Here is a 26,812-nt window from a genome sequence, read left to right as displayed (position 1 = left end):
TCCCTTAAAAGACACCTCGTTTTCAGTTCTTCGGGCACATCAGGAAAATTAGGAAATAAAAAAGCGCCTGCATTTAATAAACATAAAATTTTCCTACATTCCTGTCATTCAAAATGGAAGCTATAAAAGGTGAGGTGAGCGCTTGAAATCAAGCATTCATAGCAAATTTGATTATGTGACACAGTTACCTTAGCCCAACATTCGCTTACTTCATTCCCTGCTAACCCCAGTACACCTGACAGCAATGGGAAATAAGTGTATTTTCTTCCCATAAATATGCTAACAGTTTAAAACTTACTAAGTTGCACATGGCATTCGTTCATTCATTCAACAATTATTTGGCACCTACTGATGCAAGGCACTGTTCTACAGAAAATGAGAACTGAAAAGCCCTACCTCTTACAGGGAGGGAACGATTTAAAAAATAAGAAACATGAAATATTTAGAACATATTAGATGGGGGAAGGCAGGGGGCAGGGAGTGCCAGGCCATCAGGGAGAGGAGGAAGGCTATCTCCAGCGAACTGATGAGGAAAGGACTCGATAAAATGTGAACAGATTCCTGAAGGCAGCCAGGGATGTGGGCCTGTGACTCACACTGGGGGAGAGTACTCCAGATGAGGATCCGGACCAGCGAGTACAAATTCCTCGGCTGGGGGTGAGGGGTGTATGCTGGCAGTGGGGAAGAGCCACGGGGCCCATGCAGCTAGAGAGGAGTGAGGGTGTGCGAATCCGAAAGGCCCTGGGGCCACCGGATCATGGAGCTATTCACACTGACTGAAAACGAAGGATTCGTTTTTTGTGAAGAATTCTACACAAACCACTTCCTCGGCAAAATGTGGGAAAGAAAGAACCACAAATAGTGCTGTACTTCACAGGACTTCAGGCACTTAGCCCATAAAAGCTAAGAGATTTAAAAAAACTGGTTTATCGGGGTGCCTGGGTGGCTTAGTTGGTTGAGCGTCGGACTTCGGCTGAGGTCATGATCTCGCAGTTTGTGAGTTCGAGCCCCGTGTCGGGCTCTGTGCTGACAGCTCAGAGCCTGGAGCCTGCTTCTGATTCTGTGTCTCCCTCTCTCTCTGCCTCTCCCCTGCTCATGCTCTGTCTCTCTCTGTCTCAAAAATAAAGATAAACATTAAAAAAAATTTTTTTTAAATAAATAAAAAAAATAAAAAACTGGTTTATCAATCTCTGGCGTATGATTCGGTAGTGCACAGCCTGAAGGAAATTTTGGTCTCACCGACCCAGGTTACACCAGCTGCCGTTATTCCAGGGGAAGAGCTCAGAACTGCTGCTTCTTTAAACACGAGTAGTCTAATAGTATAAATCAATATATCCCAGGAATAATCCTAACAGGTACAGGAACGTGAGAAATACTCCGGAAAATCAACAAGCCAGAAAGATGCACATACTGATTGACCATGCTAATTGTCGCTATTGCTCCTGGCTTCTGTAATCAGCAAACACGGATCTTAGCAGGCATCCCAACCTCAGCCCCATCAAAATTCTGACACTGCCAGAAACCAGAAGAGCTGCCCCACCATATACAGTAAGAGCCATTCCAGATTCAACGCATCTTCACACGACTCAAGATAGAGACAAGATTGCAGGGAGAGGATGACCTACACCTCGAAAGAATAAAACTGCCGAAGGGTTGCTAAGAGCTTGGGTTTCAGGGCCACCGAAGGGTCTCCACAAAGGCTGGAATGGGGTGGACTCAACGTTAACACCTGCCACACGAGATGGCCCCAGGAGCTAGGGTTTGTGCATCAAGAGGGCTGTCGCTTGTTTCCACTGGAATCCCATCCTGGGCACATTCCCACCGACAGGACTGGGTTTCCACAAGTGTGTAAAGGGAACACAACTACCTCCTTAGAAGGGTTTTAAGAATTAAAGGAGATGATTTAAAACCAGCAAATATACATTTATTTTCCACAAATTAATTTCTCCCTTCATTTCTTCTAAAAAAGTAAATTTACCGGGGTATCTGGGGGGCTCAGCCGGATAAGCATCTGACTTTCGATTCCGGCTTAGGTCTATGATCCCACGGTTTGTGGGTCAAGCTGCGCATCAGGTTCTGTGCTATCAGCAGAGAGCCTGCTTGGGAGTTCCCCCCACCGCCCCTCCTTTACACTCTCTCAAAAAATAAATAAACCAAAAAAAAAAAAAAAAGAAAGCATATTTACCATCTTCCCGGCACACAACATGAACACAGCTACCAGCAATTTCCAAGGTGGTTAAAGCATACTGCAATTACTGCAGAAATGCCTAAGTTTTTCCTTAAAAAAAATTTTTTTAATATTAGTCAACAGTATATACAGATCTGAAATATTTTTAAATGATCTGTGTTTTAGATGTTCATCATCCAATAAACACCACATCGAATGCCTTTTATTCTCAGCCACCACTATGCTAGGTACTGGGCATAAATCAGGCTGGTAGAAAGCAAAATCCAGGAATGAAGTGAAGTAAGGAGCATGGCAAAGGGAAGACACACAGTCCCACCGCCTGGGAGGATCACAGAAGGAGTCAGTGTAGACGTAATGACTCAGCTGGATCCTGCAGCAGAGCTGGAAGGTGGCCCGCCACCGGAGCGGGAACACATTCTAGGCGAGGCGAAGAGCGGGGTGGTGGCGACAGCTGGCTCTGGCTGCACTATTTTCTTTCTCAGCCCCTTGTTTATTTCACCACGTTTCACCGCAGGGATGGCAGTCCCCTCGTCACCTGTATCCCTGGTGCCCAGCACGGCCTGCTATGCTGCAGGCACTCAGATTATTTGTTGAACGAATCGATAAATGCAAAAGAGAGATGACAGAGCACATGGCTATTTATACCATTGCCACAAGGGACGCAAAAGCGTTATATGTCTTCCTCTAACCTCTTGGGAAACAAGAGAAGTAATGCTTGAGGCCAAGGAAGAAGTAAATGACAGAACTCTTTGAGGTACGGATGCTAACACAAGAGTGATAAATACTCACAAAGTGAAATCAAATGAGGTATGAAATGAGAACAAACAAAAGGAAAGTAGGTAACTTCATGCTGTGCAGGGCTTACAAGATTGAAGCTTTGGTGACAACTGGTTTCTCTATGTAAAAATGATGTCCAAACCGGTAATAAACATCTAGGTCACGTGGTTTTATCTTCAGGCAAACAGAGGCGGGAGGACAAGAGGCTGGAGGCTGTCACTGGGTATTTTTTCAGATTACCCCAAACAAGATTTCCATGAGCAAAACGCTTACAGATCTGCTACACAACACCCCTCCCTTCAGTTTCCTAAGAACAAAAACTTTCTCTTCAGCTACAACCTGGGGGGAATGAAATGCACAACGAGCCAGCTCTTTATGCACATGCAATACCAGCTAGTTCTCACAGCCACCTGAAGGAAAGGTTTTATCTTCAGTTCACAAGTGACGAAACCCAGCATTTCCAAGGTGCATTTCATGGTGAAAACAATCCAAGTTATCGATTTGGAGAATTGTCACCAATGGAGAATTATTCCAGGAGAGGGGAATAGTGGAGGACAGAGGAGAAAGGAACCAAAGCCAGGAGATGTAGTCCAAGCCATCAGACCCATTTCACAGAAAATGACTCTACAGTTAAAACAGTTAAAATTGAAAATCATACTTGTGTATGACCTCTACCTGTTCTTTTAGTGGAAGTGCATATAGGGAGTCCTTATTATTCACATGATCACTACGAGACCCTGAAGGGACGGAGTTGTATGACTAAGGAGGTCATAACACTGGAAAATATTTTCTACGAATCAGTTACTTACTGACTGAATGAATTCAATCATTCATGCTCACACCAATTTCTTTATCAATCTCCCCCTGACTGTGCAATGTTGAGGAAGACAGTACATACACAATGCAAATCACCCACAAAGTAAAGCTGAAAATCTTGTAAAAAAAAAAACTAGTCAGATTTCAAAAAGTTGGTTACAAATGATGTTAGCAAAAATGAAAATTCGCACACAAAGTCCTTAACAAATGAGGCAGACATTATTGTGATGTCACAATACATGAAGAAAAAAAAATCAACGATGATAAAGTGTTTCAAAAAAAGGAATCTGAGTATTAAAGACTAAAAAAGATCCTTGGAATACTGATAGGCTCTCAAATATTCCTGTAAAACTGGCCATCTTTACCTTTACAGCGATTGTGACACTCACACGTGAAATACTATCATAAGACATTTGGAAAAACGTGCCAGTAATGTCATTTTTTGAAATTTGAAGTATCATCTCATAGTGTAATTTAAACAGAAATTTTGTTTGTGATATGACAAAATAAACTTACTTTCTTAGTATCTCATTTGCACTCTTCAGGGGTTCTTCCGGCTCCCAGGTACTTTGCATTAGGAAATGTTTGTCTCTATGTTTAGGCGGCTTTTTAAAAAGGACAACCTTTCTAGCTTTAATTACCCTTAGATAATATGAAGCAGCAGAAAATAGAAATAACTACACACCAAATTTTAAGATGAATGAAACTGAGAGTGTAAGCACTGTTTTAAGCCCATTAAAAGCTTCTCCCACATGAAAGTTTCAGGTGAATGGTGAGGGCCAATGCAGCTGGGTGAAGTGTGACCTCAGCTTCAGAAAATTCAGTTGCAGCCTTTATTTGCTGAAGAAAAGGGAAGGAAAGAAAAAAGGAGTAAAGAAAATAAATCCATCCCCAGCTCACAAAAGCTCTCGAAATATACTGAAATGCGTTCAGTAGAGACATTTCCATTTAATTCTTGAGCTGATATGCAAAGGAAAGCTATGGCAGAAGCAAGGTATTTTTTTATTAAAAAAATGTTTTTAAGTTTATTTATTTTTGACAGAGACAGGGTGCGAGCATGAGCTGGGGAGGGGCAGAGAGAGAGAGGGAGGCACAAAATCCGAAGCAGGCTCCAGGCTCCGAGCTGTCAGCACAGAGCCTGCCGCAAAGGCTCGAACTCATGAACCGTGAGATCATGACCTGGGCCAAAGTCAGACGCTTAACCGACTGAGCCACCCAGGTGCCCCAGACGCAAAGTATTTCTAAGCGCTTTACTGAAGAGCAACAGGTAACGTGAACACACTCATGTTGATTAGGTTATTCTAAGACTTTTTTCCCCACTCACTTTCTTAGACTTCGGCATTTATATACTTTATCCTGTATCACTTTTGTCCTTCCAAACCCAAGGTAGAAATTATTAGAATGCTCTCAGTAAATACAAATGTAATGACCAGCCCTTCTCCAAGGAAGGGGGAAAAAAAAACAAAACACCAATCTGTAGAAAAATTAACACTTAAAATTTGGGACATAAATTTAAAAAATCAATCCATTTATCTTAGCAGCATGATCTAACATCAAGATATGTTTTTAAGATGGTGTAACCTTTATGTGTGTGATGAGTATCTGTTTTGCTTCTTGTTCTGCTCAGTGCGCAGTTGGAGTGTCCCTCTTCTCCTCCCAGACACCCTCTATCCTGGGGGAAACATTTCATAGGGTTTCAGCAGAACCCAACCCAACCCCCAGCCACAGCTTTGTGCACAGGAGCCAGCCTGGGAGGACTAATCCCTGACTACAGGAATGGTCACAAACAGTCACCAGGTCTAACCAGGCCCGGCTGCATTTCTTCTGGACTTTCCTCCCAAGCCATTTCAGAAAACTTGCTCTCTGCACTAGGACTGCGCAACTAGAAAGATGCGTCTGGAGCTTTCTGAGGGCTGTCTTCTTCATCAAATTGTAGCTACTCTATATAGAGTAAAGTCCAGGCGGGCGCCTGTATGGTTCAGTCGGTTAAGCGTCCGACTTCAGCTCAGGTCATGATCTCTCAGTTTGTGAGTCTGAACCCCGCGTCGGGCTCTGTGCTAACAGCTCAGAGCCTAGAGCCTGGTTCTGACTCTGTGTCTCCCTCTCTCTCTGCCCCTCCACCTCTCTCTCTCTATCTCTCTCAAAAATAAATCAACATTAAAAAAAAATTAGAATAAAGTCCAGGAAAAGCATCAGCAGAGCTAAGACTCGAGACAAAAGCTAGGAAGCAACGGGTCTGATGATAGGTCCGTATTTGGGATCTATTCACCTGAAGCCAGCCCCTGTATCCACCAACCAGATGAGTCATAAAATGCCCCGTGTGGCTTACAACGTTCCGGGAATCTATAAAAACAACGAAATCCTCACTACAATTTCTTTGGGCCGTAGTCCTTGAACAAGAAAATAATAGGACTGGATTAGCTAGAGCAGGTATTCTCTAGGATTTCCCCCTCGCTGTGTAATTCTGTCAGTGGGAATGTCTGTCCACTAAATGTCCAAGTGCTTGATTTTAAGCAGGAAAGGTGCAAGTATACAAGAAAAAGGTGCACAGTATTTTTGGAAACACCTACACTAATGCTTATTCATTTTTTATTTGAAATGTCTTCCATTAAGTCAAATTCTCTGGTTTTCAGCTCTTCATAGACAAAGTTGAAGAATTATTTAAAAAAAAAAAATAAAACCTTTGTGGCAGCACTTTTGATTCTGTTACAACAAATCAGGTTGCTCTTCTCTAATTCATAACTGAATCTCACCAGTGGTTACAATTAAAGATTTAAGACTTCACGCACAGGACACCACAAACCATTTGTAGAAATGTACTCTTACTGAAATTTCATTTTATTAAATATTCTCTGATTAACAAAGTTCTGACCTCTAGTTAGATCTCAACTTTGCAGCGCCTTACAAACGGTAAACAATGATACAATCAAACATGGAAAATGTATGTCGTGTTCCACCAAAATACCTATAAAACCGTGTGATATAAAATGAAAGTATATCCTAATTTGAAACACGTAGTCTTTTCATAACTCTTCTGGGTCTGTAAAGATACCATAAATAAAAGCGCTCTAAAATTGGTCTTCTAAATCAAGTTCTTTCTTTTATTCACAAGTGTATCCAGAGTTCTTAGAGCAGTGTATGGGGCGCACCGGAAGCACCGAGTATTGAGTGGGTGACAAAAGAAGGCGGGCGGGACTGGAAGGAAGAGAAGAGGTTGAGGAGCGAGGAGGCACGAGGGATGAGGGAGGCAGGAAAAGAGCCAAAAAAGACTGAGGAGGAGAGACCCGAAAGGAGGGAAAGGGGAGGCGAAGGGAAAGGAGAATCCAGGGAAGAGCCTGAGGAGGGGGCAGCCCCCCCAAAAACAGGGGGTGGGTGGGTGGGTGGGGGTGGGCGCCTGGGAAGAGGACTCCGGGGGTTGCCACAGGAGCCTGAGGGGAGGGGTGGAGAGGCCGGGAAGGAGAAAGGAAGTGGGGAAGGAGAAGGGCAGGTGAAGAAGAAAGGAAAGCAGGGAAGCCAGAAGGGAAACGAGGAAAGAAGACAAAGAAGGACGGGAGAAAAGAAGCTCCTACCTGAGCATCTGTCATAACTGAAGGCCACTTGGCACGTATGTACTCTGCAAAATCTTAACGTTCTTACTCAACTCCCATGAAAGTATTCGGTCGATTAATACATTCACTACAATTCATATCATATACATTTATCTGGATACATGATCAATAAATTAATAAAAACAGAAGCTATTACATCACATTTTTATTACACGGTGTTTACAAGCTTCATCTTTTCAATTGAGAAGCATGAGACAGTGTCTCTAAATTTCAAACAACTTCCTTACTGAGCACCAACAAACAAACTCGACGGCGATGGGACACATCTTCCCCAACCGGTGCAATACTAAATTTTCCAGGCCCTTTAGCAGCAAGTGACGATGAGATTACCATTTCCTGGGATGATGACATTACAGCTCTTAGTTCTTCCTTTTCTGGTTATTTCCCTTTGCCAAGTGTGCGTGTTTGCTAGAACTCCTACCTTCCTTCACGTCATCTTTGTCTCTGGATGCCATTTTACTAGAAGTATCCTTTATATTTGTTGATTTTTTCCTACTTTCCTTGGCTTTAGCACTTTTGTCTAGGCCCACATTCTCCTTCTCTCTGGGCTTTTTACCCTTAGGAGACTCTTTCCTGGATATATCTGCATCGGTAATTTTCTTAGCCTTCCGGTCATCCTCCTTTTCTTTCTTCCCCTTTTTTCTCTCTTCGCTCTTACTCTCCTTCCTTGACTCGGGTTTCTCTTTTTCCTTCTTGGGCTCTTCCTTAGTGAGTTCTTTAACTTTCAGGTTTTCCAATCAAAGGAAAGAAAGTTTATTGAACGCATCTCTTAATTCACAAAACAGTAACTTAGTGCAAACGTATGCTCTTTATCTCTCCACACACATGAAATGTTCATTCAGAAAGTGCTTTAATCCTCTAGTTTTCAATCGGCTAAAAACAGATGCAAACCTCTACAAGGTTTCCACTATCAAAAAAATGCCAGAAACTTGCCATCCTATTTTTCCAGTGGGAAGTTATGACTTAAGACTAACATGCAAGATTATTAAAATTGAGGCCATCCATAAAGGCAGTACTTTGCACAAAGGGTTAGCAACTCCCATTTCACAACTGTAATGACATAATTAAAGGAACACGGCAGCATTACAAAAAAAATGTCCGTAACGTGCAAGTATTCGTACGAAGAGAATTTTAAAACTTTTAGTTCTAACAAAAAGTGATGCCCTTAACATATTTGTGCTTACGAGCCTTGAAAATATAATGCACAAACGGAAAAAGTAAATGCCATTTAATTTTCTTAGCTAAGAAAAAAAAACCCATATTCATGAGTATGAAATTTTAAGTTCATCACTTACAGTGCTTAAAATGACGAGTAGAATTTTTCGCCTGCTTATATTCAACATTATGAGATCGGTATTCCTTTAAATATGTTTTCTTGTTAATCTATGTAAAGCTGCTCAAGCCAACATGTTGTCCATCCATGCTCATAGGCGAGAGAGCAAATAAATGGAACATACAGGGAATTCCAAATTTCATCTAAAACCAACCCGCTTTCACCCTGTTTTACACGAAGTGTAATAGAACTGCTAGCAAAAGCTTTGAATTTTAGCTTCTCACTCTCTCATTAGGAAATCTTAAGAGAAGCAAGGTGCTTACTGAATTACACAGCATTTAAACAGAAACAAAGAAAATGAAAGATTTCCTTTAATAAGATGTGGAGATGTTTTTGCCCATCAAAATTCGCATAGCACAAAATGCTACTCAATTCTTCCTGAAAATCTTGTTAAAACCTTCTAAAAATACAGAATAACATTCATAAAGAATCAACTGTCCAAATCCTCACCTACTTCAATGCTGTTTGTAGGGTAACAGACATAATGTCACTGCACGAACACACGTGCACTGCTCTCAGATCTGGTTCTGCAGTTTTTACAGCATTAAATCCTTACTGCTGGATTTGCCTCTTCAGTTTGAGAAGTACAAACTATACTTTATTGGGTGCTTATTTCCTAATTACTGACATAAGAATAAAATGGTAATAATTTTTCTCTTCCTGGGAATTATTCAGGTGGAATACGAAGTGAAAAACGTTTCAAATTCCCTAATCTTAAAATTAAAATACAAACCGCAAAACCCTGCAAGTCACATAGTCAAAGTCTCACCTGTTAATGTTTTACCAAAAAACAAAAAAACTAAAAACACTAGAGGCCAAGCACTTGAACATGAAAGAATATTGCAAGTTTGTAAAGGAAACCATGCACTGCTCCCATGCCCCTGTCCTTAAAGGACATATATATCCTATATTTATATTTTCTTTTATGTTTATATTTATATTTACATTTATTATTTATATTCATATATATTTATATGTGAACAAGAGAAACCACAGGGATATAAATAAAATCAGGCTGTAATAATAAGCTGTTAGCCTACATATAATGGTTGGCAAGTCTAGTAATTTTTAAAGAATTAAAATATGAAAAGACAACAAATTCCATAGCAATGAAATACAGACCTTCAGATTATAAATCAATGTTTTCATTTCATTGAAAACTAGAAGTTTGCTCACTCTCTCTGATTATGCTCTAAGACACAACATCATCAGAGCTTTTGAAGAAGTGAAATCCATCAGTGGAGAATTCACCTTTTTTCCCAAAAGTCATTAAAAAATTCAAACTAACAAAGGTTTTAGATTACATGATAGCAAGTACAGAAGTAAGTTTATATGTAAGAGAACAATATGATATCGTCATGTTTTTAATATCAAGTCTGTCACAAAAGTCTTGATAAAGTAATGAAGGAAATTACTTAAAATTATAGGCTTGAGGCAAAAAACTTCTTTAATGATGCCTTAATAAAACTACTTATGACCAAAGGTGCAATGCAAACCAAAAAGCATTAGTAGCCGCAGTAACATATCTAGAAAATGTCATGCATCTTCAAGCATTAAACTTGATTCACTCAAGGCTAATTTGAAAAACAGAAAATACCTTTAGCCTTAGTTTTTCTCTTGGCTACCCCACCAGGTCCTTCTGTCGGTATTTACAAGATGAAAATAGGTTATAAACAGAAAATATTAAGGGAATTAAAAATTAAGTATCTTTAAAAACTAAGCAAATAAATATAGTCAAAATCAATGCCTCTATTAAACAAATTAAGTTAAACTTACCATTCAAAAAACATACTCCTTCAACATATATATGTGAGTGTGTGTGTGTGTGTGTGTGTGTGTGTGTGTATATATATATACATACATTTCATACATAAAACCTTACTTTCACTATAGCAAAAATGCATTATAATCAGCCTGTAATTCAGTCAACTTCGTGACTTATCTTGGACATGAAAGGATTTGGGGCTTCAGAAATACTTAATTTCCTCTGGAAATGGCATTTCCCTCTCTGGTGTGGCTGCACAGCCAGGGCCTTGTGCTTAGCATGACACACGAACAGACCAGGGAACTTTACTCTCCTACTCAATCATCACTGCCATCCAAAAAAAGGACAGCATATTTTGACAGGACTCTAATCATTGCTTTTTTTCCTCCAAAGTTTCAAACTTCCTTTATAAGAAATTACACAAGCAAGAATTACACTGTCATACGGTGTATCCTTCTACTCTTCATTTTAAAATTTGCGATGCCTTTCTCTTTCTTATCTTGGCAAATAAAAGCTGTGATAATAGGTTTACCCTCTAACAAACATCAATACTACATACCTCTCAGTACACTGTCATTCTAACCAGCCTGTATTCGGCATCCTGGGCAACTGATGTTCTCAGTTCTATCCCCCCATCACATAAATGCTATTTTATACTCATGTATCAGCAAACTTTCCAAGGTGGCATCAAGTTGCCAACACACTTCCAGGCTTAGAGTGGGAGGTGTGGTGATTACCGGTAACCGCCGGTGGGGGCGGCACCATGCAGGAACCGTCACTCAGCAGTGAAGGGCTACGGTTGTATGAGAAAAGCCCCCAAGCAGAACCTACTCTCTGTTTCTCAAAACCCTAATCACACTCCCATTTTCAGTATGAGATGTTTTCACTCCTATTCTGTTACACTGTTCAAATCACCCTCCATGCCTAAATTCCTTTCCTCTTTCTCTACCCATCATCATTTGCTTCCATCAAATGAAATAGTCCATTTGAGAATGGCAATTTATTTTGGTTGAAATATTATTATCAACAGATGATAGCTATACTTGTGGTGAGCACAGCATAACATGCAGACTTGTCAAAACACTATGTTGCACATGTGATATCAATGTAATATGTTGCACATGTGATAGCAATGTAATATGCTTCAGTTAAAATAAAAAAAATATCATCATCATTATTCTGGGGGGAAAGTATTAGTGTATGCCTTACTATTGACTACACATAAAAAAGAAATGTAAATTAACTGTTCCATATGGCTATCTATATCTGTCCAATTACTTATACACATACAGAACCATAACTAATGTGTGTGTGTGTGTGTGTGTGTATGTGAGAGAGGGAGAGGGAGAGGGGGAGGGAGGGAGGAGGCGGGGAGGCAATCGTTTTTCACAGATAAAAGTTGACTCTTTCCTAAACTCTATTAAAAACAGCACACGACCCTGTAATACTGAATGCCATCTTGGACCACTCCCCACTAAAGTTTATTTCAGAATGAAATAACAAACTTATACTTGTAATACCAACTTTTAAATGAGCATCATCCAATGTGCAAAAGAAATGAACATAAAACATCAAAATGCATGTTTAATGCTGTTCATGTCCCTCTCCTGACTCCTGCATGTTCTCTCAATGCATGCCCAGATTTTCCTGGTAAAAAGCTGAGAGGGTTAAGAAGCAGACTCCCCAACTGCCCAACCCCGCTGTTAATGATACAGTCAAAAGAGCTATATGGATAAAAAAGCTAGAGTTAATGTCTGACATTAATAAAATATTAGATTAGCATTAGATTAGTGAAACAGGAAAAAGTAATGGGTGATTTATTTAAAACTTTTCCAGTTTGGGCACAAATCCTTAAAGTGATATATACAATGTGCAATGCACTATACAAAATGCCAAAGCATCAACTCTAGCTACCTTCTCTGAACTTAAAGTATAGTCAATAATTTTTCAATTATTTTTGACATGATAACGACTGAGCTAAGAATTTAAACCACAATTATCATATTCAGTCTCAGAAAGCAAGGGTTTAGGCATGAGAGAAAGCACAGCACCAAGAAAATATGATGCTAACAGAGGAGCCCTTACGAAAAGAAGAAATGAGAGGAGTCAAGAAAATGCAGGGTGCTTCAAGTCGAATGTGCAGTTTTAGGAAGGAAGGTATAAACAAAGGTTTAGGATGAGGACATAACTTAATTATATTAGTTATTAAATGTTCCATAAGGTTCTTCAGATTACAGTTTTACAAGCAGAAGAGGTGATCACATTATAATGAGAAAACGTAGGTGGAAAAAAGGTGACCAAAAACCCAAGGTGCTTATCCCCCCCACTCCCCCACCCTCCTGCCGACCACCTTCTTCTCAGAAGAAAAATGATCATATGTGGACTTTCCCAAGGTTCCTAGGGAGGAGAAAGGATCAAGTATTTGTAAGATTTCAGTGTGTTTGAATGTTTGATGGCTAGTCCTCTAGTGTAAAGGAAAGGCATGCCTATAGGAAAGAGAAACGGACCTAGCAAGAGGGGAGAAATTATAATGAGGCCAGAAGACGCAGGGGTTGCTACAGGGAAAGAGTCAACTCTGGGAACCAGAAGACGCAACACCTGCAAAAATGACCAACGAGAAGAAACGATGAAGAAAATTGTGAGAATAAAGAAATGCTGTAACATGTAGCGACATGAAGACAATAGAAGGCAAGACAAAGATGACCGTCTTGGTAAAGGGAAAGCAAATTCATCTTTACGGAAGAAAAACAGTGACTCCAGAAGATGGAAGAGCATGTGGAAGGTTCTGGATACCTACTAAAAGAGGAACTGTTAATGACAGTGAGCACCTCACATAGGCTCAGTTCAGGGAAATTTAGATAGACCTTTTTTTCATAAATGACACGAAGCTCAGTGGTGAAGGGGTTAGTGGTGATCCAGGACGAGCATATAGAGTGGGGAAAAAGAAACAAAACACCTTTGGAAACATTACAGAAGTGGCTCCAGAGAAAACCACAGGCAAGTACATAAGACTTTGTTTTTAAATAATTCCTAAGTATAGACAGAATTACATTCTTATTTGTAACTGTGGTTGATGTGGACTCCCTTTAGCATCAAAAAATCAACAAGCATGCCCTATTTTTCTCCTTTTCTCTCCTTACTACCATAGCCAACAACCAATGACAAAAAAAAGGAACAATTTTATCAATCAATCAAATTCATGACAATATAACTTCTTTAAAAAAGTTTCCAAGTAGTATAAAGAAAATTCTATCAATTGGAGCCTGAAAAGGAAGCATTCTGGTATTCTGTAACTCATTTGGATGAAAATTGGTTTTGTTGATAGAATACATTCCAAATGAAAGCAGTCATCAAAAAAGCATCAGGATGTGGTTGTAGTCAAAGAAAATGGCAAAGAATAAATAATCACCATGTTCTTTACTTCCTTTTGCGTTTATGGTTACTGTGATGTTTTCTTTTTAATCTTTTTTAACGTTTATTTATTTTTGAGAGAGAGAGAGACAGAGCACAAGCGGGGGAGGGGCAGAGAGAGAAGGAGACACAGAATCTGAAGTAGGCTCCAGGCTCTGAGCTGTCAGCACAGAACCTGATGCAGGGCTCGAACTCAGAGACCGCGAGATCATGCCCTGAGCTGAAGTCAGACACTTAACCGACTGAGCTACCCAGGCGCCCCTAAAAGTCTGACGGTTTTCAAGGTAATTACTGTAAATAGCTCTGTTAACTATTTGAGAATTTTTGAACAGCAAGTTTTAAAAAGCAGGTCTTATGTTCTTTCCTTAGAACATGAGTTGCCTAAAAGTAATTAATGTCATTTTGGCAACTGCCTCAGAGCCACTATCCCACACACATTTTCAAGATGAAATGTTCTGTATCAAATTAACATGCTGAATCATGAAGCCAATGGTTGGTTCCACCACATGCAACAGACATAATTTTAGAAGACTGGCTCCATTACAGAAACCCAAGTAGCTACTACAGGTTTTCGGAGACACGGCCATACACTTGGTAGGCTGGGAATCGCTTTGTACTTGGGTCTCTTCAGCCACTCCCACGGCCCCTGGTGAGACCTGTGAGTCACCCTGAGCTTGAGTTGTTCACCTTCCTCCTCCCCATACCAAAACATCACAATTTATTTCAACGCTGACCACAGAGAGAGAGAAAAAAAAAGGCCCAAATGCCTAAGTTCTCTGAGCTATGCAGACTGTTGCTCTAGAATGGATGCCTACCTAGTTCAGCTAATGCCAGGACACTACACCAATTTCTTTTCTATTTTCAAATAGATGTCATAACAGTATTATCAGAGGCATTTTTGAAAAAAGCAAGCTACAAACCTTCCAATGCTCTGTGGTAAGCGGGGAAGGGAAGATCAGAACAGAAGAGAACGGAATGACTAAAAGTTTAGGAAGGGATTATATCCAGAGACGGAAAGTCTGAATGAAGATGCAAACTCAAAACCAAACCTAGGAGACATGGGAAAGCTCACCTTAGACCTCAGTTAGCACAGGTTTACTGTATGGAATTCAAAATGGCACTTCTCTTGGGGAAAAAAAAGAGTCCAATAATCTTTTCACTTATTTAAGCTGGTTTCAGAAAAAGAAAAAAACACACCTCAGTATTTCATTATGCAATGAGTAACTCTTGAGGTTATCACTCATCAAGACTAATAACCCCAGTAAATATTTAATAAATGTCATACGTTGGCTTCAGCTTTGAAGAGGGATTCAAATGAAGCCTACGACCTGGTTCCTAACTTTAAGGAGCTCACAATCTAGTTAATATCTATTCCTATGTATTACTTGGTTATGCAACTAACAACAAGTATCAGAGGCACAGAATTTGGCATACAATTCTATCAGTCGACTTGTATAATAAAGTCTGAGTCAGTGAATTTCATGAAAATGCTCCAAATATGCGTTGTAATCAAAGAAAATTCCACAGCCCAAATCACAGAGAACTATTTATTTCACAGACCAGGATCTCATTTAGAAAGGATCATGAATATCAATCACCAAAAGGTGCAACTACCAAGTGATCACTGAAATTAAGAATAACTGCCAATGCCTTTAGCTGCTTTTGAGAATTCTCCAAAGCTTTAGCAGGGTAGAAAGGAAACATTGTATTCAAACTGTAAGTAAGTACGTACACACCAGAATTCAAGCAGAGAAGTTTTGCTTACATGTCTGGATACAGCTCTATGAGGCAGGTGGGTAATTCCTAGAATAAAGAATCGAGTACAAGATGAAAAAGCACCATCACCCAGCATTCCATTATGTCTGGGGCATCTACCTGATTCTCCCAGGCAGGCAGCTGGCAGCTAGGCTTTAGGGATTTAACAAGACCAGCACCCACAAGATAGTTCTCCAACTGCCTTACGCCCCACCACTCATGTCCCAGAGAAAACTGGGACTGAAAGAAGCTACAATGCAGAAAAGAAACCCCCAGAGTGCCACTGCTTGGTTTTTAAGCCAAACACCGGAGAACCCGACTCTGCAGTTCTAAGGACACAAGGCTACATCTGAACACAGAGCACATTCCGCGACGTTCCTATGGTTGTTCGAACTGAGAAAAGCAGAGTAAATACGATACAACTTAAAATTGCATGACTACAAATAAAGACTCCGATGTACAGAATACAATTTTGCCTTTTTAAGTAAGTTCCTAAGCTTAAAACACATAAAGCTAGGAAAATATTTATACTATGAATTAAAAAATTATACAATAAATCCTTAGAAAAATTAAAATTTATAATACAATACAAAAAATTTAAGTGAAGTAATTTTGATCAGCTTCAAAATACGCTACACTTGTTTTGCAAACAACTTTATTTTTTTCTCACCAAAACAAGCCTTAGCCACAAGTTGAAGGAAGTCACAGAAGTCAGGGGTTCACCAGCTCCCTGTTTTACCTTGATCAGAGACTTTTCAAAAGGGGTGACTAGAGAGGGTACTGAAAAAATAGAAAATTATTACCTCACTTATTTTTCACTTACAAAAATAAAGCATAATTAATTTCTGTACATAAAACGTTCATTAGTATAATTACCACGGCACACACACACAAAAAAAGAGCCTGATGAGAAATTAATGATTCCAAACATTTTTAACACACAAATTTAATTAATTTACTTCTCAAACTAATCACACATCTTCTAGAGTTAGTAGTAATGAACACTGAAACATGACTGCTTTAAAGCATGACTGCTTTAAAAAATACATCTTAGATGTCTGGCTACATGAATTTCATTGAGCATGAGGCATAAGATTATTTCGAATTTAAACCTAATGAACTTTGACATTTCATAGTATTCAAATCCAAAGTGGAAGACACAATCAAAATGGACGAAGACTGCCTAAACTTTCAAAAAGAACATTATTAAAATCACACTCGTGTGTTCCAGGATATTAACATTTCAAAATCAGAAAATTTCCACTGTCAGAACCATTAACAAAATCATATTCCCTGAATAATTAGGGAAGGACAGACTAGAGTTTTAATAGCCACGTAAGCTTCAGGAGATCACTGTCCCATGTACAACATGCGCATCCACATGCAAAAGTAGCTTTAAAATAATGCTTTTTAAGATTAGCAAGTTGCAGTCTTTTTCTGACACATGTGAGTGGTGGGTAAAGGGGAAGCTGATGTGCTTCCTGTGTTCTGATTTCATACTTTTACGTTCCGGCTATTGCTGCGCTGAGCTGCATACTTATAAATACCTAAATAGCCTCCAACTGTGATTTCCAGCTGAGAAACCAAATTTGTCAAGTTCCCCTCTGGAAAAAAAATGGGTGACTTATCTACCTTACCGAAAGCAATTTGGTTAAATACAAAAAAAAAAAAAAAAAAAAAAAAAAAAAAAGGAATGAATATTTGAAAAGGAGAAATTACTATAGCTACATAAATGTTCAAAAATAGTAACCTATTCAAATTTTAAGCTCAATGAGTAATCAAAGCTAAATTTCACAGAGAGCTAAGCTAAGCTCAAAGAGATTTAAACACATGAAACACCACTCCCTAAAAGGTAACAGAAACCAGAGGTCCTAATCGCTTTCAAGCAGTAAGGATACACATAAAGTCTCATTTTATGAAATGCATGTCATATACAGTTAATACAATTGCTTTTACTATTACTGAAGCAAATTCATTTTAAATAAACTGATTCAAAAATGTTTTCAAGGTTTTCTAATGGCAAAAAAAATCATTCTCCTGAAAAGAATCACCACTTTAGTAAATTTAATTTATAAATCTAAAAACCATATTTTACCTAAGCCGAAGTTGATAGTCACTTAATAAGGAAATACAGGGGAAAAAATGGAAAAAGACTTATTTAGGATGAATAGTTTTAATATGTACAACATTATTTGAGATACATATTCACATTTTCCCTCTTGTGTAGTAATATGCCTACTTAAAAAAAATACAAATTTCTTTCTCTGGATGTAATTTGGAAATAAAATTAAAAATAAATTTTGCTTTTGTACAGAAATATTCAGACATACTGCTATCTGAATACAGTAATTTCACTACTCTAAGGCAAAAACATGGGCTTATTTTCAAATTATTTTAAAAGCACCGTTAATACAGAATTTTACACTGAAATTTGTATTATCCTATCTGACAAATCAGTTAACCTAAACAAATTACAATAAAGAAAATCAGCTTTTTCAAGAACCATCACTTTACACACCAGTCATATTAAAGAACAGAGAAGCATTTAATGTATGAATCATGCCAGAAACATTTTTATAATCAAGTGAATTATAACCATCTCCATTAATAGTGTGTTAGAAAGACAAGCATCAAGGGTTAATCACAAAACAATTTGCCATTAAGCCTTCTCAATTTAGTTCAGTGAATACATAAGTTGCAACAAAACGATACAGAAACCAATTATACCACCAAGAACAACATCGTCAATGCACTTTGTAGACTACTACAAGAATGAGGGGTGCCACTTTCTTCTCTAGAGGTGGGGGAGCTGAGCAAGGGACTAGCTAGGAGCTGTACTGGGGAGAGAGATCACGTGGTTGCCTTTTACTGTTTGATCACAGCTGCCCCACTGCGCGTTAAGCCCTGGGTGAGCAAAGGAAAGAAAGAAACAGGAGACTGCTTCGGGTTTTCATAAGCCAATGACTTCAGTCCCTGAATCAAAGTTACTGGTTATGTAAATCCAAAATGACACAAGTCTTGCCCTGAACCCCTTCGTTCTGTGACGTACCATCAACACCATCTGCGGTTTCGCTTTCTTCTTCTTCTTCTTCTAGCATTTCAAAAGGAGTCATTATATCATAGAGAAATGAGAGGAAACCATAAAACCAATCTGAACTCTCCTCTGCTAAAATATTAAGGACTTCCTCAAGAGAATCAATATTTTCATTACTGCCATCTTTGGTCAGGCCTACATAAGAATAAAGGAAGAGAGAAAGAGAAAATAAGGAGAGCAGTTAGGTGGAAAAAAGAAGTTGAGGAAGAGTGATCTCAAAAAGGATGTGCATCATGGTCACAGAAGTTTATGGAAAAGGTATTTTGGAAAATAAAGAGGCTGATTAAGATGCACACCTTACAATCAACTCTCAATCATAGGTACCACAGGAAAGGTCCAATTCGACCAATCCTCGCCATTCCTACCAGCCCCTAACCAGGTTTGCCTTTCTCTCAGTAGAGAATCTAGAGCCCCCAAACACAAAATTGCCTCAGCCAAAATCAATTGATTAATGTCAGTGGAAGAACGAATGAAAGTACTATGAGGGTAAAAAGATAGATACTTCTGACCAACCTCCACATTTGCTGAGTTACCAACCAGATATTATCGAGAGTTGATTATACAAGCATTTACATATATCAGTACATATTCATTGGAAGAAAATAAAAAGGTTCATTTCCTCACACTTTGCCCCTTGGACCCAGAGTTAACTTTAGAAACTCTGGAATTACATGACTCCCAAGACTACTGTCGATAGCATCCACGGATAGACATGTACATGTATTCAAATTATATCAGATAATCAACTTGAAGTTTAACACAGTAAGATGTTAGCTGTAATTTACAGTGTTCCGGCTACTGACTCATGGTCCTGTAATTCTGACCAAGGGTAAGAGTCAGTTATTAATCATAATTCACTCTGCTTACCAATATTAAATTTGATCCAGGTCCCAGTCAGTCATTTGCTAAGAGGAATATTCCAAGGTTCTCTTTCCATACGCCTAAGAAATAAGCTTCTACTGCAAAGGCCCTGGCTCCTGTTTTTGTTGTTGTTGTTTTGTTTCATTTAAGTATTAGTCCCAAAACAGGCCATCGAAATGGAAAGAAAGCAAAGTATATATTTATATCATAGGTTTTTCCTGTGAAGAACTGGCTTTGGGTAAGAAACATCTCTGGACCCAGTAAACATAAAAATCCACCAATACTGCCAAGCCATATATAACAAAACCCATAATTGTGAAGAAGAAAAAAAAAAACCCACAGGGTAAAGGGCTTTGGCTGTAAAAAATGTGAACATCCATGACTTTAGAGCTTTTCAGATTATAGCCACCTCATTGAGTAGGTCAGGCTTGGACAACTCAAACTTTCTCCATGTGGCATAACCGCCAGCAATCAATATTGGCAGCTAAGCCACAACAATAAGACACCTAGTATAAATATTAAAGTATACAGTGTATTTCCCCCACTCTGGTCCACAGAAAAGCTACATCATATCATTCTTTGTGTATGGGGGGTAGGAGAAAACAAATTGCAGTATTCTGGTATGTAAACTACTTGTTGGTACAACTAGAATGTTTTCCGCTGAACTTAACAGTTGACAAGGGCTATGAACCGAGGAGGTCTGTATTTCCCATTCAAATCTCTGTGGGAGTAACACTGTTTCTTCTTCCTGCCTTAAAATACTATAGCTGTATATTCACAACAATCATGTTTCTTTTTCTCCATTTTCAAGTACTAGTACTTCCAAGTATCAAATATAAATTATAAAACTTTACTACCCTTCAGTATGACAGGCTGAAGTGTTCAACAAATAGGCAGAAGTATCTGGACAAAACTATGACTCAAGTATGCAAGCTTCCTGTGGTTCTTAAGACAAAAATACTACTTCAAGGAGAAAAAGGGAAATATTCTGGGGATATAATTCCTCAGCCTCTGAGAGCAGGCCTGAACCCAAGGGCGGAGGCGAATGCCTTTGAGTGGACAAGATCCAGTTCACTCATGGATGCATCCGGTCTACAAAAGCTTATCAAGGCTCTAGGAATTGTGGACGGTGTTCCTTTTTGTTCTCTAGCCACGCCTGATGTGGTGCCAGCTAGGTGCTAGTCACGGACAAAAGGACAATCGCGTAATCCTCAGATAGTGCTACTCTACGATGATGCTACTCTAGGCATTTAGTCCTTGGATCATTTTCCTGTTAATTTTATTCAGGAAACAAGTTTTCAAAGAATATAATGTCCAACAATGTAGTTTTCAATAATCCAAACCATTATCAAAGATACGTTATTTTAAGTAATTTGGCCACAGAAGTAGGAAGTATGTAAACAGGCTGAATATTTTCCAAGTATATCATAAGGGCCATGGCCAGAAACAATGAAGTGAGATTAATGATGGCTGTTCAGAATATCTTGATTTACCCACACATATTTCATTCTCTCTTTATATTCCACAAGAAAAACCAAATCTTAAAATGTGAAATGTAAATATGAATGGGTACATTTCCTCAAATTGATAACATTTAGATACACGCAGATTTAAGAGTGCAGAAAGAAATACTTATGAAAGAAAGGCCAACCCTACGAAAGTTCAGCATATCTCAACTGTTACTATATCTACAAGCCAAGCTCTCCCTTATCTCCAGCTTCCTAACTACGTCTGTCCCTCTGGTTTCCCTGTGCCTTAATCCAAAGCCATACCTTGAGCAGTCTCTCCAGTGAGAATGTACCCAACAAGTCTGGTTTATTTTGGGATATACACTCACTGAATTTGTTCCCCCCACCCCAATACCTTTCCCTGAACATACAGAGCCCATTAATGACTCTGTAACCAAAGAATTCACCAGGCTCTCGTTTTCAAACGACCTGCCAGTAACAGAGGTACAACTAAGCTACGATAACCTCACCAACTAAAAAAGAACTTTAGTTATAAAATTCAATTCCAGTCAAGCTCGTATTTCATGCAGAGAATTCAATCACTACAGAAATAGGGTCCGAGGACATAAGTGAGCCAGACTGCTCACTTCTGGTTTGTTTCAGCTAACTGTGAAGCCACAGGCTGTGAATTAGGACATTTATATGGTAAGATAGTTTATCTTAGCCTTTGTGCATTTAATAGTCAAATGATCAAAACGAACGCTGAGATTCACCAAATTTGGTTCTACCTCCAAATATACAATTTTTATAAAAGGAACAAGTTATAATTTGCCCATACCACATATATGTCTATTGTAAATGGCAATGTTCTAAGTTACAATGAATTAACCTCTTAATGGTTGCTTAAAACATTACAGGAAATAAACTCTTGCAAACTAAAACACTAAAAATCAAGTTATTAATGTATTTGCTATAGGAATCAGCGTGCTCTATAGGCGAAATAATATATTTTAATATTTAATAGTTGATATTCCCTGACAAACCACATAGCTGATTTCCAGCCCTCCCCCCAAAAAACCCAACAAAATGTAGCAGATGGAAGTAATATTATCTCTAAAAATGAGGAAACATGGCCCACATGAAGTTATCTTTAAAATGAAAAAGCTTCACTACTCAGAACCCATCGTTTAAAGTAATATAATGGAATAATAAACCATTTATAGGCAAGCAAATTAGCATCATTCCAATATGTTAAATTCTATATATTTTACTTCCTTTACATGTCCTGGATTATAGTCTTCTGAGGATTTACCATATTCATAGAAAAATTTAGATATGTAATAACAAAATAATAGAAAATTCCATTAAGGTTAAGACAGAGAAAAAACTTCATGGATAGTAAGCTTCCACTGGCAAGCAGCAAACCTAATTCTCACTGAGCAGTAATAAGCAAACATAAACTAAGGTCAAAATTAGGAAGCTAAATTACACTTAGTCACAACTATACCTTTTTTTTTCATATTTAGAAGTTACTGTTTTATAAGGCCGTTAAGATTGACCATTGGTTATAAATGTGATATCCTCTCATTTTTTTTCATATCCACAAAATAGACACAAAACTGTGTGTCTAAGATGAATTTCTTTGCACTAATACTCTGGCAAACATAGTGTACAATACCATGTCTTATTTGAAATTTTTCTAAATAATTTAGTATATAAAATTTTAATACATGTAACACTACATAGTAAAGCAAAGGAGGCAATGCTGTTTCACAAGCAGAAACACACATCTCACCAGGCCAGATTATATAAAATATTAAAATCAGTACCATCCTTTCTAGGAAGGCAGCATTTTAAAACAAATGAGGGGGTGCGCCTGGGTGGCTCAGTCAGTTAAGCATCCGACTTCAGCTCAGGTCACGATCTTGCGGTCCGTGAGTTCGAGCCCCCCGTCGGGCTCTGGGCTGATGGCCCAGAGCCTGGAGCCTGCTTCTGATTCTGTGTCTCCCTCTCTCTCTGCCCCTCCCCCGTTCATGCTCTGTCTCTCTCTGTCTCAAAAATAAATAAACATTAAAAAAAATTAAAAAAAAAATAAAACAAATGAGGGAATATCACATATTTATATATTACAAGAAATATCTCAATGATAAAAGACAGGTAATTCTAGAGATAGAAAGAGAAAGTTTCAAGATTTCTAAAATAAAGAAACCCAGCCAAAAACTACTGGTTCATATTTTAATGTTACCTTTAAAATATGCATAGGGCACTTTAAAATGTTTAGTACCACTATTTTATTTCAAAATGAATTTATGTAAGCCTTTAGAAACTTACATTTTCAAATGGAAGTGAATTACGTCAACTGATGATAATGAATGGCTATAATTACCATATCTGAAAACAGGCTAGGACGTTATCTATATGCTCAAATGTTAAGTTCAGAATATGAAGTGCTTTAAATCTGAAAACAGATATGAAATTATTATGCTTATAAAAATATTACGTGCAAGAGCTATACACTTATCCACTTATAAAAGTAAATTGAAACGTAAGTCCATGGAAAAACAATTAAGCCTCAACACATCAGTAAAAATGAAATATACAATTAAATTGGGAAAATATCTTCCATAAAATGTGTACGACTGACATAGATATTATTAAGGCAAACATATTGTTTTGTTTCCAGCAAAAAGTAAAGAATCTACTTGCCTAATAAAACTTTGGCATCATCCACATCAAAATCTCCATCACCATCAGCATCATAGACTCCCAGTTTTCCTGCAAAGGGGAGGAAAAGATGGATGGGAAGAAAGGAGAAAAGTTTGATAAGGTATTACCACTTACTGCAGGCCTGAACATTAGCCATAAATGTTACCGATCAATGCAATTCTTTGCTCTCTGAATCCTGAAAATCCTGAAGATCCTAACTGAATACCTTACCTACAAGTAAGTGACAGGCAATTCTCTTACAGATTCAGGAACTGTCTGGCTAACAATCTAAGAAGTATAACTGAGCTAAAATATTTTCTTTAAAGTTTTAATAGTGTCTGATTTACTCCTTTCAGAAGAATTTTATTACGCTACTAAAAAAGATTTTAGGTAAAATTTTCAACATATATAAGAAACATTCTTGAGGTGTTTCTAACATGAAATTTAATGCATCTAAAGTAGGAAAGTTCCTACCACCATCAATATTCAAAACAAAAGGAACACCCACCAAACGTCAAATAAAGACTAAATATAATTAATATTTATTAATATCAAGTATAAATACTGAAAATAAGAGGGCAATTAATTTTATATTTTATAAAATAATGATTTACAACAGAAATATCATGACTCAACCTTAAAGACTTCTGGAAATAAAGTATGTAAAACTGGCTTTCTGAAATTCAAAGGAAAACTTAATTATCTCACCTAAAACTTAACTAGCACTAGCTATCTATTAAAGAAAAAAAAAAAAGGATTAAACCACAACTTGAGAAGACAACAGAACCAGAGCCTTTCCTCTTCAAGCAGAATAAATATGTATCTTAAGGCTTTATTATCTAGGAGCACTGTTATGCTTAGCACTTCAAATATGAGTCGGATACATTCAACCCTAAAAAACGTCCTAAAATCAACATGATTTATAACTCATTATAGGATAATGGCTGTGAAGAGACATAACGTACGGAAGTATTTTAAACAACAACCACAAATCCAGCATTAGTACTAAAACATCAGTTTGTAGTACTGTTATCTCTTTAATAAAAAGTAAATTAAAACATTGCCTAAGAGCAGGCAGAACTTTTGGAGAAAAGTGGCTGTGATCAATCTTTACCCTCCCAGAGCCTTCGTTCTACTTAGGGAACTAGTTAACTTGCCATGTAGAAGTCTGGTTTAGAAAACACATTAGAAATGATGGTGATAATAATAATAATAGTAATAATAGTGATGGACAGATAAGGCAGTATCAGTATCGTTTCCATTACTAAGAAAATAGAAAGCACTGGTCTGCACGTTGAGGCAATCTATAGCACAGAGCTCAAGTAACATTAAAAAGACAAAATATCAGGGCGCCTGGGTGGCTCAGTCAGTTGGGCGTCTGACTTCAGCTCGGGTCATGATCTCATGGTCTGTGGGTTCGAGCGATCTGTGCTGACAGCTCAGAGACTGGAGCCTGCTTCGGATTCTGTGTTTCCCTCTCTCTCTTCTCCTCCCCCCTTGTGTTCTATCAAAAATAAATAAACATTAAAAAAAAAAAGATAGAAAATACCATACTTTCTGACAAACTTCAAGGGGGAAATTGGTCCTACCACTTATATTCTCTGATGCATGTGACAACTAAGTTAATAAAATAAGGATGACGTTTTAGAGATATCACAAGTAGACTTAAAATGCATCTCCAAAGGCCTACCTTGAAGTACCTCTGATAAGTTATAACGGAAGTCCTTTGCTTTGGCTGCATGCATGTAAAAACATGAAAATTGTTACTTGCTCTTAAATGTATAATAATTTTAAATCTCTTCGCTTGTTTAATAGATGTTCCCTAGCAATATACCATAGTACGTCAACAAAAGCACAGATGTACTCAGCAGTTTGTCTCCAAACTAAAATTCTTCCTCTATTACTCTCACAGTCTATCCAGAGACACTCTGCTTTAATCACAATGAAAAGCTTCAACCAAAGGGAGATTACACATAAGCATGTTTTGCCTTTTCTCCCCCAGAAAGATGACTATAATCTCACATCTAAAGCAGAAGGCTTTATGGAAGAGAGGGGATTTTCTATGCAACCTGCTACATATAGAACAGCACGGGATTTGTTTTCAGTGACAGGGTCCACATTTTTCACTGGATTATTAAAGAGGAAGACCACTTACAATAACCAAAAGTGGAAACAACCCAAAGGTCCATCACTGATGACTGGATAAGCAAAATGTGGTGTGTTTCCATACAATGGAATATTATTCAGCCATAAAATGGAGTAAGTAGTGAACCTTGAAAACAGTATGCTGAATGCAAAATGTAGGATTGTATACGAAATATCAAGAATAAGCAAATCACAGATGCAGAAAGTATACTAGTAACCTGTACATTGCCAGTAAACTGTACATTTTCACATATCAACAATATTGAATTTTATGTTATGTAAATTTTATCTCAATTTAAAAAAAGACTTCATGAGGCAGAAAAAAAAACAAGGAATATGACTCTACAAATGGTAATGAATCATTAATGTAAAAAGTCATGAACAACTGCAGTGATTATTGGGAGAGAAAAGGAAAAATCAGGAGAAAGGAAGACAACTATCTGAAATAACATGACAACTGCAACAGCAGACAGACAGTACCTAACACATGCACACCTACACACACATGCACACCCCTATCCCAACACCTACACGCACATGCACACACACCAATCTCAGCACCTACACACACATGCATCCCTATCCTGGCACCTATACAGCACAGACACACCTTTATGGCAACACCTACACATACAGACACACCCCACCTCACCACCTACACACACACACGCACCCTTATCCCAACACTTACACAGACACACCCCCATCCCAACACCTACACACATACCTCTATCCCCTATCCCAATACCTACACATACATACCTTTATCCCAATACCTACATACATATACACACTCCTATCCCAACACCTACACACACATACAACCCATCCCAGCACCAATACATACACACGCGCGCACGCGCGCGCGCGCGCACACACACACACACACACACATTCATTCCAAA

General features: G+C 38.3%; 1 protein-coding gene across 11 annotated transcripts in view; it reads right to left on the bottom strand.

Annotated features, from left to right (window-relative positions):
• ASPH (aspartate beta-hydroxylase) overlaps positions 1–26,812 on the bottom strand; it is a 222,546-nt gene that overhangs the window by 155,286 nt on the left and 40,448 nt on the right. For 4 of the 11 annotated variants that reach the window (XM_053208017.1, XM_053208012.1, XM_053208011.1 and 1 more), the window contains exons 3-4: positions 25,453–25,497; positions 23,763–23,831 (exon numbers count right to left, since the gene is read on the bottom strand). In XM_053208017.1, coding sequence (XP_053063992.1) covers positions 23,763–23,831; positions 25,453–25,497 — 114 coding nt within the window. Of the gene's footprint in view, positions 1–6,356; positions 8,111–10,319; positions 10,362–23,762; positions 23,832–25,452; positions 25,498–26,812 lie in introns of those variants that run through there. The other 7 variants (XM_053208014.1, XM_053208016.1, XM_027042932.2 and 4 more) reach the window with 3 other exon arrangements.

This window comes from Acinonyx jubatus, chromosome F2 (genome assembly GCF_027475565.1).
Source record: "Acinonyx jubatus isolate Ajub_Pintada_27869175 chromosome F2, VMU_Ajub_asm_v1.0, whole genome shotgun sequence".
Taxonomy (NCBI): domain Eukaryota; kingdom Metazoa; phylum Chordata; class Mammalia; order Carnivora; family Felidae; genus Acinonyx; species Acinonyx jubatus.
Note: the sequence above shows the minus strand (reverse complement) of the source record. Positions and strands in the feature narration are given on the sequence as shown.